The sequence below is a fragment of the Chelmon rostratus genome, chromosome 7, assembly GCF_017976325.1.
Source record: "Chelmon rostratus isolate fCheRos1 chromosome 7, fCheRos1.pri, whole genome shotgun sequence".
Lineage (NCBI taxonomy): Eukaryota > Metazoa > Chordata > Actinopteri > Chaetodontiformes > Chaetodontidae > Chelmon > Chelmon rostratus.
In genome coordinates this window covers 13,617,511-13,630,432 of record NC_055664.1, presented here as the reverse complement: position 1 = coordinate 13,630,432, position 12,922 = coordinate 13,617,511, and the positions used below count along the sequence as shown (strand labels likewise).

The 12,922-nt window shown below is 43.0% G+C and overlaps 1 protein-coding gene across 1 annotated transcript in view; it reads left to right on the top strand.

Moving 5' to 3' along the window:
• The first annotated feature begins 4,412 nt into the window (after nucleotides 1–4,412).
• Nucleotides 4,413–12,922, top strand: part of gucy1a2 (guanylate cyclase 1, soluble, alpha 2) — a 40,343-nt gene continuing 31,833 nt past the window's right edge. The window contains exons 1-2 of the mRNA XM_041940723.1: nucleotides 4,413–4,724; nucleotides 11,638–11,699. Coding sequence (XP_041796657.1) covers nucleotides 4,413–4,724; nucleotides 11,638–11,699 — 374 coding nt within the window. The remainder of the gene's footprint in view (nucleotides 4,725–11,637; nucleotides 11,700–12,922) is intronic.

The following is a 12,922-nucleotide window of genomic DNA, read 5'->3' as shown; positions in this document are numbered from 1 at the left end:
CTTTACTTGCATGTTCCAGGTTCCAGTCCCTGTCAGCAAGGACACAGGGGCATGGAGAAAGTGAATTTCCCTGAGGTGGAAGCATTGTGTTTTGTTGTTATTTATCATTATTATAACATGTTTCATTGTAAAGATCAGCAAGCCATGGCGACCGTAATGTCTCTACAGCAGGGCGGTCAATGGGCTGTGGATTATTTATCATTTATATGTGCATCAGAGGGACAGTTCCACAATAAATCAGTGGTAATTGAATTTGTCAGCCACCTCTACTGGCCACCACTTGAATATGATGTAACTGCTAAAACAAAATCCCATAGTCAAACTGTGCACTCAGAGGTCAGAGGTAATGTGATCACTCTCAGGAAATTCAACTGAATGTCTAATGCAGTCTTTAGTGTAACACCACAACATGCAATCTTCTCCTCTTTAACCTGACTTGTACCTTTGAAACCAACCCTTGGGACAGTACAGCAGGTTATTTATATTGTGCAAGTGACAGAGAGGCCCAAGTTCACGGTTAATAGCAGCAGAGTGGCGTGGAGTGATGTATGGTTATGGCCAATTAGATTGGCTGGAGGCAGATTTATGACCGAGACAGCCATTTCTCTCCCCCTGTCTCTGTCTCACACACACACACATACATTTTGCAAACCCACACACCATGCTGTTTTATCCTCTGTAGCTGTGTTTCATTCACTTGTCCACTCACTCTGCTGCAGGTTCTCTAATTTCTTTCCTTTCTAATTCTTTCACATTCCCTTTTGTGCTACATACCGCCATTCTCCTGTCATTTACAGGCAAGAGACTACAATAATAATAAGTCTTCTGTGTTGCGAAATCGAAACTGACATGCCTGCAAACACAAGTGCCTGTCAGACACACACACAGAGAACTAAAATATCACAGTGAGAGGTACACAACAATGAAATCCTCATGTTGTGTGCATCTCTGTGTGTGTGCTATGGCAGGCAGTTGGTGAATGTACAACTGTGTTTTATGTTTGAGTGACTGCTTATCTCCTGGGAAAAGCACCTGGATTTGACTCACTGGTGTGTGTCATGGGGCTGAACATTTTCTTATCTTCCTGCATTCCACAACTACACGTATTTCAGATTCAAACTCTGCTCAGTATGTGTCTGCTCCCAGATGGTTTTAGCTATATATGGTTTTCCCCCACTTTTTTCATGCATAAAAAAAACTGTATGTGTAACTGTATTTTAAAAATATGTATTTGTGTGTGTGTGTCTGTGTGTGTTCTTTAAGAGATTCAAGGCTTTTAGGCTCCATGTAAATATGCAGGGTTGTACATGATATGACACTGTAAATCTGTCTGCAAAACATGCTAAATATTTCCTCCTTCTCTTCTTATGTACTAAGCCTTTCTTGGCCTATTTAATGCAATACTTTAAAATTTATTTCTATACTGTATCTGCCTTAAAGGTCACTCGTGCTTTGGATTGGAATGGGTCTGATATATTTTGATTGTCGTTAATTTGGTAATCCAATCATCTAGGTCAACAGAGAATTCCAGAGCCGATTGCTGTTTTTGATCAGTTATAGCTTGAATGACCGTCATGCAACACATATTTAATGCTGTTAAATACAGATGTTCACAAAATGGACCACTCCACATTTTATTTCCATGGTAATGTTATTAAAATTTGATGTCGTCCATGTTAGATGAGCCTTGAATGCCAGTACTGTGATACCCCAAGAGGTGCCCTTTCTATTTATTCTAATTCCCTGATAGCGCAGTTACTGAGCTGTTGCCCTGTCTGCACTCAGCTATAGATGTCTGGCTGCTAGTGGGCTTATCTCCTCTGAAACATTATTTATTCCATTGTAGTGTTGGCTTTATTAAATGGCTACATTATTACTGATGGATGGCAGACTGATCGCTAAGAGCAAGCGACCAGATAAGGAAAAAGAAAGCGAGACACAGTGAGTGTGTGTTGCAGTGTGTGCAGTGTGTTAGCACTGGCTATGTTTGAGAGAAAGAGAGTGTGTGGGTGTGTGTTAGAGACAGAGAGGGAGCAAAATTCTGTGCAATGTATTGGGGTCATGCTGCTCCAGAAAGTCAAATGAATTAGTCGGCACCTCCAGGAAATTACACTGTGATATGTGTGTGTGCACATGCGTGCACTCGTATGATGCATCGTGTCTGTCTAAATGTCTCTCTGCTTGTCCCTTTGGGGTTCTTAATGAATAGACATGCTCTGCCAATTGAGGTCAAGGTCATGGCTGTGATTAGTGCCAGACATGAGCACCATTCTGTTCTCTGATGGGAGGCAACAAGCATGCACCACTGCTGCCAGCTCCATTATCTGCCTGTGGAGCCATATTTGTCCTTGTACGTATACCCATGTTGAACACATTGGCACATTGCCGTGAACTTGGCTTATTGGCCGTGGCTGTTGTTTGATTACAATTAGATGTTGCTTTATCGCCATTTCAACTTAGTTAATTGAGGAACAATCACCTGTTTGTTTGCTCGTTAATGACAATATGCTGAAAAACAAGCAATGTTTACCCAACATTCTTCTGGGCCCCTATAGACCTCCAGACCACCAACTGCGATCCTTTCTGCTTTGTAAGTTCCCACTCAGTACAGCAAACTACCCATAGCATGAATTATATGCTTAGACAGAGCAATCCTCCATAAGGTTCCACCTGTTTTAGTTGTCATGGAGATGGATCTGTTGACATGTGAACTGTCATGATTTTGAGCCATAGTATTATCCATGAAAATGTATTCTTCACCTTGGAAAAAGTAGTGTTGTCAAAGCAATCCTGACTCAAGGTTCTCTTATTTGCTTTCTGAGGGGCTTTCAACCATACCACTGTCTTAATATGATGGAATAGCTATTGCCTGGCTCCAGGGATAATTTGTGGCAATTTGGTTTTATTAACTCCATTTAAGAATATGTGCCTTGTGTGCATAACATAAAGAAAGCTTTAAAAGACCTTAAGTCAGATTTTAACACAGGGCCCCTCTAAGACTGGGACCAACCTTATTTGATAGTGGACTTTAATGGTGCCAGTTCACCATCGAATGTGAAATTAAACTACCAAAACCGACTGACATGCAGTGAAAGGAGTTCATATCTTCAGTATTTTGCCTAAGAATTTAACAACCTCTATGAGTATATATCTATGAAAGGGTTTAAGTATCTGTTCACCTAGAGAGGCTTTTAAACAGTGCAGGATACAAACAAAATATGATACAATTGACAGAAAATAACAGTCCAAATTAAATACATAAATCAGAGATCGAAAAAAAATGATTGTATCTTAATATCATTAGAAAATGAAGGGCACTTAGTGTAGCGTACTCCACAGCGCGAGCTCGGCACGGCGCTCTGATCTGCACATCACCTGTGCGTGCTGCTGTTGGCTGTCTGGCTGCGCGCGCTCACTCTCGCGCTCTCCCTGCTCCCCATCTCGCGCACCTCCAGCTCCAGCCACCTCTCTGCCCGCGCTCCGAGCGATGACCAAAGACAAGCCGAGGAGCAACGGTGCGGGAATGTAAGCGAAAGATGTACGAATGATGAGAGGACCGTTTGGCCGACGGACAGGAGAACCGCTGTCGCAGAGGACGAGGAGGAGGAGGAGGAGGAGAAGGGACGGAGGAGAGAGAGAAGCCACATCTGCCGTGACTTCGGGGATTTCTCTCCGGCAAAGTGGGGAGGAAAAGGGGAGACGCCGCCTTCTTCTGATGCCAAAATTCACCGTGTGTGAGAGGAATGATTAATGTGTGAGAGGAATGATTAATGTGTGTCGGGATTACCGTCCGGGTCAAAGATGTCGATTTTGGCCGTTTGTCATTTTTCTGTTTTGCAATTTCGTCAGTTAAGGTAGCGTCTGTTTTTACAGAGTTGCGGCGTGAGTCCGCTTTATGTAAGCTAGCGGCTAAAAACGGCTTTGAAAACACTTGCTAGGGCTTCTCTGTTTTTTATATATATTTTTTATTTGAAGCATCCTTTAGAAAGTGTTTGGCCTCCCAGGGAGCTGGATTTGTTTTGGGGGTAAAGGAGGCGATACCCCCACCTCATCCTCCCCTTACATAAATGTTTGCGTGCCGTTAGTGCTCTCGTTCTCGTTCGACCCCCCCCACCCCCTCCTTTCCCTCTGAAAAGGTTGCTGAGTCTCACACGCAGACAGACGCATCTCACATGCACACATAGACACGAGCGGACCTGGACGTTTTCTCACGCGCACGCACGCACGCACACACATCTCATATGCATACATAATTGGACAGACCTTACCCCCCCTCACCCACCCAACCTCCTCTCACCCCCCCACTATCTGATGACTCCCCGGCGCAGAGGTGGACGTGGTACGGAACCGACTGTAGCATCATCACCATCCTCAACGCTACCACTGTCATCATCATCTTCCTCGCCGCCACCATGTCCTCGTCGTCGCGCAAGATCTCCTCCGAGTCGTTCAGCAGCTCGGTGGGCTCGGACTGCGGGCTCGAGAGCCCCGGGGGAGACGGAGGGGACGGCGGTTTGGAGACGGCGGAGGAGAGCCGAGGCTGCCCCTTCTCCTCCTTCCCCTCCTCGCACAGAGCGGTGCTCTGGAACGGCCGCAGCCCCGCCGAGAGGTCGGCGTGCCCGGCGGGCGAGGAGCAGCAAGGACCCCACAAGAGGGTCACCAGGAGGAGACGGGTGAACCTGGACTCGCTGGGGGAGAGCCTGAGGCGACTGACCTCACCCATGGTAGGCCTCCACGTTGTGCCTTCGAGAAATATCATTAAATATTCCAACATAAAGTTATAGTGCCATATTCAAAAAGGAAAAATCTTCTTCTTAACTACTTGAATGTCCAGCAGGGGATTAGCCAGTGTCAGGCAGCTGAAATCTAATTTAACTCCATGCTATGTAGCCTAACTACTTAGTTTTATGTATCAGGTCTAGTTTGTTTGTCATGTGGTGTACAATTAGAGCAGTGCATAATTGACCAAATCAATGGATGTTGGTCTTCAGAAGATAGTTAGTGTACTGAGAAACAGTCAATATGATGGCAGCCACAGGCATTTATTCCATTCCACACAGCTGTCTCCAAAGTTCAGAGGGAACACGGCCTTCAACAGTCAAGCTATTCCAGCGTAGTGGATTTTCCAAAATCCCAGACATCCTTTCTCGTATCATGATGTGATGTGTGCTGTGCTGTCTATGGGAAAAAAAAGCCTCTTTTCATCCTTCACTTGTGATAGCCTGAATCATCTGGCAGATTATATAATAAATATGTTGTTGTGTTAGAAAGAGGGAGAGAGAGAGAGGTACCCATGCTCTGTCTGTGTATATGTAATGATGTGAGGAGTGTGACCAATGGGCCTGTTTTTTGTGTGTCTCGGCTCTATCTGTGTCTCACTTGCATTACAGGCTGTAATGTAATAAAGCAGTTATTAGAACTGAGCGCAATTGTGATGAATGGTGTGTGATTAGGGCATTTGCTGTTGCATAGTCTTTAGTGACGGTACATCAGTTTGGGATTTGATTGCATCTCCTGTAATGTGGCCCCTGTCGTGTAGTTGGTCAACAATAAATATACCAATAAATAGACAGATGTCTAAGATGTGCACGAAACAGATATGCCAGAGAGAGAGAGGGGACCTTAACTTTCACGTGAATAAGTCATACCGTGATCTCAAAGGCAGCTACATAGTCAAGTGATGTCAAGCTGTATGCCAGTTAGCAGTAAGTGCAAAACTGAACAAGACATCTGACATTCACCATTTCTTAGTAATCCATACTGTATTCTATTTTCCTTTTCATGAAGCGGTTGATAGCTTATCAAAGAGGTCAAATAGCATGTCCTCAAAGAACAAAATGTGAATCTGCAGCAGGAAATGCTGCCTTTTGGTGTGTTCAAATTAAAAAGTGATGTCATGTAAATTGACTGGCAGTTCAAACTAATGTGATCAACCTTGACATTATATGACTGCTTCATGCCAGCAAAAGAGGTGGCATAAGTAGAGATTTCTTGTTAAGATCCATACACATTAGAATTCAGTCAAATATGGAACATTCTGTCTCTTGTACCAAGGACAAAAAAGGCACCTCGAGTGTTACAGGAGTTTTGGCTGCATGTAAAAGTCACAAACTTTCTGGCGAATACAAACTAATAACAACTAACAAATAGCTACCAACTGCTTACTGACATCTAAAAAAACATGGAAGGGAGAGACAACATGAGAATTTCAGTGCAATCCCCTCACTGGCCACCTGTAGAATGTAAGAGCAGTTTTTTTTTTTTTTGTTTGTTTGTTTTTTTTAAATCAGATGTTTTACTACATGCGTGGTGTGTTTACTCCTGAGAAACATCTCCCATTGGCTAGCCTCATGTTTGACTTTTTTTCACTTGGAAACCTGTATTGTCTACAATTTCCTGCAGGGAGTGTAGCATATGCAGAGTCAGCTGTGATTAGGCAGTTTAATATGAGGTGGCACTGCTTTGTCAGTCCAAATAACCAAGACAAGAGCTGAAAGTGGCTAAAATCATAGAGCCGCAAAGATGGTGTTGATTCTCAGTTGTACCCGCAGTACTGGCAAACAGTTTACATCACTGTGAGCCATTTGATTCAGTGTTGGTATAAAAATGATTGTCTTGTTCAAAGAAAAGCAGCAGCTATGCACAGCTATGATCCATGAGATGACCCCAACAGTCACATCTTGTCTGAGTCTACATAATCTACACAGTGTCACTGACAGAGATAGACATGACTAGATGGATTAATAATAGGTGGATAAACAGTTTTTGTGCTTTAGTCATTGCTTCCAGTCTAGGAAATTGCTGAGCTGAAATGGGTCCCAGGTCAATTTATGTTGGTTACCCACATAGTAAGAGCTCTGCTGTGCTGTCATCAGAATACACAAGGTCGTGGTAATACGGTTGTCTAAACTGCAAATGCTCAGACCCTGTGGTCCCATTCCTGGGAGAAATAGATGTTGCAGAGAAGTCTAGATAGGGGAGTAGTGATTGTCAGGCTCCTTTGTTTTTCTGCTGCCCAGGCACAACCTTGCAAAATAATGAAACTCAACAGCGCAGCTAAAAATCTGAAGTTGGTATATGCTGGAGAGGACCACTGAGAGCCAACTTCAGCTCTCAGCCGCAGCCCTGATCTTTAATAGATCTGTGAAAAACCTGGACACAGGGAACACTTGAAGACAGGTTTATATAACACTCAATGAGGATAATATCCGGCATTTACATGTAGTGCTGGCTGTGTATGTGTGTGTCTGCATGAAAGTGTGTTTGCCCGAAAGTGCAATTACAGGCATCTGTTGGGCATTGATGAAGCCTTTTTATTTAATCTAAATATGTAAGGGTCATTGTGCTTTGGTCACAGGAACAGAGATAGAGTAAATGTCCAAGGTCATTTTTCAGTGTCTGGAGGGTGTGTGGTTTTGTGTGTGTGTGTTAGACTGGATTGTAGAGCGGCTTAAACTCTCTCTCTCAAATCCACTAAATCCACTTTCGAAATACATTAATATTGCATCCTTATCAAAATGTTTAATTGCTGCTGTTAGGAACACACAGTAGCAAATTAGCCAATAAACACATACGTATACAGCACTCACTCACTCACTCACTCTCTGTCTCACTCACTACACAGCACACAGTTTATTATCTTTTTTGTTCTCCCTCTCACACCCACCGCTCACACACACAGTGGCTTCGTGCAGTGGCAGTGTCTGTTGTTGACTGCAATGGACCGTGACAGAGAGAACAGAGCATGCTCTCTGTGGTTGTCTTCACCCCGACCACCCCGACCCAGAAGCAACAACACACACACACACATTTACATGTGTGCAAACATTCATTTTCTGTCTCCCTCTCTCTCCCTCTCTCGGTTTCGTGTATACACATGGAAGGTGGCCATTAGCTTAGTGACCCATGGCGCCGATCAAAAGGCCTTGAGTGTTGGCCACAAATATGAAAAGTGTGAGACAAGTGTGTGAGTGTGCTAATGTGCGCGTATATGTGTGTATTCTATATCTTTGGTCTTCCCTATCAGGGAGTAGTTTTATGAAGGAGTAGATAAACCTTGCCTTTAGCTGAAGACACAGTTTGGTTGTTATCAATTAAACAAAAATTATGATTATTTTTTAATAAATCAAATTGATTTGTTGTGAAACTTTTATGTTTTTTAGCATTTACCTTTACTGGATAGTTGATAGTGATGCTGAGACAAGGAACAAGGGGAGGGGGGCGGGTCTGACATGGCACACTGATTCTCAGGCAGAGGCAAGTAGTGGACTTCGCAGTTATGTGGCATTCACTGCAACCATTCTGCTACCAGGGGGCTGTGTCATGCTTTTAAAATATTGATTTGAAAAGGAGCTGCCTTTGTTACACACTAGTGTTTTTAATGCAGCAGAATGTATGGATGTAGACGACTCACACCAAATCACAACTACTGTATGTGTGTGAAGACCTGCATGTCAGACACGTTGACTGGTTGATTCAACTCCTGTTTGCATCCCAGCAACCTCAATGCAAAGCATAATTTCAGCTTTATAGTGACAAATAGCACCCCGAAATGTTTAGGTCAGGGGAGAATATTCCCCCCTGCCATATCCGATGCAGTGGCTGCATTACACCGCTGACACTGCAGTGCTTCAGTAATTGCTGTGCTCAGAGACAGTCTCAAAAATCCTGATATAAAGCCGATTGCAACAGAATTGTTTTCTTTGTACCTCCTTTATTACGTGCCTCCTCCCCGACAGAGAGGTCTGATGCGTCTCATGCTGGGATTTATCTGGCGGGGGCCTCATCTGGTGCATGAGTTTCTATTTTCTTTAGTAGTGGTGGCAGCTTTCCAACTGTGCTGAAGCACCAGTACCCACTGCTCTGTGGCCATAGAACACACCAGTTCAGGCTAATGGAAATTTGGAGGAGGACTATGCAATAAAAGGAGGCCAGGAGGAGCTGGTCTGTTGTGCTGTATGTGTGTTTGTGTGTGTGTTGGAGGGAATCAGTCACACAGACACAGGAAAGGCAGGTTGACATACAGCAGTGAAGAGTATGACTGAAGCTCCCAGAGAAAGAAAGCAATGCAGAGCAACAGAACAGGAGGAATGGAGTGAGTATTGGTGAGCTTCTGCTCCCCTCCCAAGGTAAAGAAACAGCGCAAACAAAAGAGACAGTGCTTTGGATAAAAGACAGGGAACTAGAGAAAGAGACGTGTGAGATAAAGGAGGAACATGTGTATCAGAATTTGTCTTAAAAGAGAGAGAAACCTGAAATTCTGTTGGACGCTCTTTCTTTTTCTTTCTTTTTTCCTTTGTTTTAATCTTCCTTTACATGCCATTTCTTACTCTATGCTCTATCATCATTGCCAGGATTACATGCAGTAATAATATTTTTAAATCATCAATTACATTCAATTTATTACCATAATTGTGTTTCACCATGTTATATTTATATTGTCCTGATCGAATCCTCTCAGTGTAGATGCTGCATCCTAACGACCAGGCAATCTAACATTGGTCTACTAGCTGTTAGCCAAATCCTACCATTTAAGCACATCTGTGTGTGTGTGTGTGTGTGTGTGTGTGTGTGTGTGTGTGTGTGTGTGTGTGTGTGTGTGTGTGACTGAGTGAGATTAATGCGTGATGGGGTATGGAATTGTGTGTACAGTAAACATGCCAGCGATTGTGACAGCGCAGACTAATGATGATGTATGTGTACAGTACGTTTGCTCATGTGTGCATGTGTGCGGCTGATAACAGTTAGCATGCTTGGTCATGTTGCAGAATCCTGTGTACACACACTATAATGTGCGTGTCCTGTGGTAAATGAGTAGCTGAATCAAGGACCCGGTAAGAGGATATCGTCCAGAGAAAACGCCATTTCTGTTCTACACAAGCGCGCGCACACACACGTTGCAGACATTCACACCACATTTAAGTGGGGAAAAGAGACGTGACAGGGAGTAAAAGCATGTTTTTCTCTCACGAAGACTGTGAAAATATGCTGTGCTGGGTTTTGGTTTTTTTTTAGCTATCAGGTCTGCACAGTTGCTTGTATAAAGTGGCCATCTTGCTCCTGTTGTTGCATAGGCTCGCAAATATTTTTGTATCGGCAGCCATTGTTTCAAGTGGCTCTGACTGCTGAAATATTCTCAGTGTAAGAAGGATATGGACATAAATACAGCATAAAGAAAAAACAGCCAGCACTGAGAAGAGAAGCTACAAATATTTGTGAGACTTTGTCCATTTGGTTAGCTACAATAAGACGTCTAAGTCTTATCTAACCTGATATGTAGATCTGTTCTCTGACTGCGCACACTGTCTCTCTCATTTCTCACTGCCTGATGTTTTTGCTCTGCAACCCTACAACTCCCTGTTCTCCATCACTCCTGTTGCCTCTCTGTCTTTACACACAAACACTCCTGTAACTGTCCGGAGTGGGCGGAGGCCTCCGAATGACCTCTCCAGCTGGCACACTGTGTTCTAGTATTGTCACTACAGCCTTGCCTGTGAGCCGTTTCACAGATAATCACATTGGACCCGCCTTCTCAAGCTTAGGCCATCAGTAATGCGAAACATGCCAGCTTTGCACAAACACACACACACACACACACAATCCAAGAGTGTATTATGGGCAACTTAAATTTTTTATTATTATTTTAAACATTGACATTTTTTTACACACCTGCGAAAGCAGAATACAAAAAAATATATCTCTCTTGAAGGGAACTTTTTTAGTTATTAGTTACTAGGCCATTGGGAGAACTCATCTTTATTACGCTCACAAATATAAAATGAAATTAATGACATTAATGATGTTTTTTCTCAGCAATTACATTATGGAAGATTCAACCCCAATTCCAAAAAAGTTGGGACATTGTGTAAAATGTAAATAAAAACAGAATACAGTCATTTGCAAGCTAGCTGTGTTTACTGACAACAGTTGTACAAATTGTTCCTGAGCCCATGTAGTAACATCCTTCATACAGTCATGTGATCACAAAGTGGTGAACGTCTGAGCCTTTTCCTTTACCCAATCATGATACTATCACCTGTTACCAACCAACCTGTTTGCCTGTGGAATGATCCAAACAGGTGTTTTTGGAGCGTTCCACAACTTTCCCAGTCTTTTGCTGCTCCTGTCCCAACTTGTTTGAAACATGTTGATCCATCAAATTCAGAATAAGCAGATATAACCAAAAATCAATGAAGCTGATGAGGTCATCAGGAGTTTTCAGTTTTCATCAGAAGTCTGTAGGTTTACAGAAAGACCTTTCAGACTTGTCATAGTAGGGAAAGCAAAGGTGTTACTAATAACATTAACAATGCTCTGTTCTATTGAGAATTCTTAGTGTCCCAGTTAGCCATGACGGTGTGAGCCGGCATGTAAAATGGACTTCAGCAATCACTAATTCTAATGCTTGCACCTGTGCTTTTCCTACTGTGACATGTCAAAATGTGAAAAAGGCCTTTCTATTATGAACATGTCATTGGCAAAAATAACACATTAAGCCATACTCTGATAGGGTTGTTGGTTGATCTCAGAGGGTCCAGGTGTGCATGGAGTAATTGATGTTGGGACTTGAATGAATTGCATAAATGCGCACACACAAATACACATATGTTTGTCTGACATTTTCGCTTCTTCTTTCAGACGCAGACTGTTCAGGAGGCTCTGCAGCGAACTCTACAATTCTACAAACAACAAGAGATCAGGTGGGATGTCTCTCTCGCTTGCTGTCAGCCTCTCTTGCTGGTTCTCTTTCTGGTTCCAGTCCTTCACACTCACTTGCTGTCTACCTGACGTCCTGTCATCGTGTCTGTATCACTCATTTTCCCCCTTTGCCTTTATTTTTTCTGTCTGTCTATCACACATGTACATACACACACTTCAGTCTGTGAGTTTTTCCACTGTCTCTGTTACCCCTCATTCTCCTTGCCTCCATGTCTTTTTTGGTCACACACACACACACACACACACACACACAAAGACACACTCCTCCTGTCTCTGCCTCTCTCTCACTGTCCCTCCCTGTCAAAACAGTAAAACTCAGTAGAGAGACTTCAGTCAGGCACAACACGTACCATGAAGCACAAACTGCATACAAACCCAGACACTGGATTTTGACCTCTCTGGATTTTCCTTTTTCTCTCCTGTCCAATCTTCTTCACACCTTCGTCTTCTGTTTTGTCCCTCATTTTTATCTCTGCTTGAGTCAATGGGACTGGCCCCTGGTTTACTTTAAGGAATTCATGTATTGACATATTTTAGGCTGTTCTGTGGTGAAGGCATTTTTCTGTGGCCTTCAGAATTGTAGTTTTTGTTACACTTGTTCTGTGTGTCTCTTCTGGGATGTCTTTGAGTGGCTAAATGATTCTGAGCATTTGCCAGAAGTAATACTTTATACTGGGGATGTGCAAATATAAACTTTATCTGGTATGATTATCTTGCCCAAAGTTATTGTGATGCGTAGTAATTTTTTATCTCTATAAAAGAAAATCAACCCGAAAGCAAAAGATATTTCTTCTGTTGGACTGTACATGTAATTGTGGTGTAAAGGTTAGAAAGCTTGCAACCAGAGGGTCTCTAATCTAATTCCCTGACTGGCAAAATAAATCTGTGTGGGGAAGGGAAAGAGCGTCGCTTGCTCCTCCCTTGTTACTGTAGCATTATTGAGGTGACCTTGATCACATTTCCCTGTCTTTGTGTGGTCCAGCTGCCTAGTAGATCTGCTCAGTGACTAACAAATATGAACCTACACAGGCTATTTGAAGTGTCGGGTCATGCAAATCTCAAACAACATGCACAGTACTTTCGCTTTTTTTCATTCCATCAAAATGCCATTGAATATAACTTTCTGCGTGGAGCTCACTGCACCCAAAATAACCCATAACAGTCAAGAGTTTGTAAGGTAGCTACTTTCTTATGAAGAAACAGT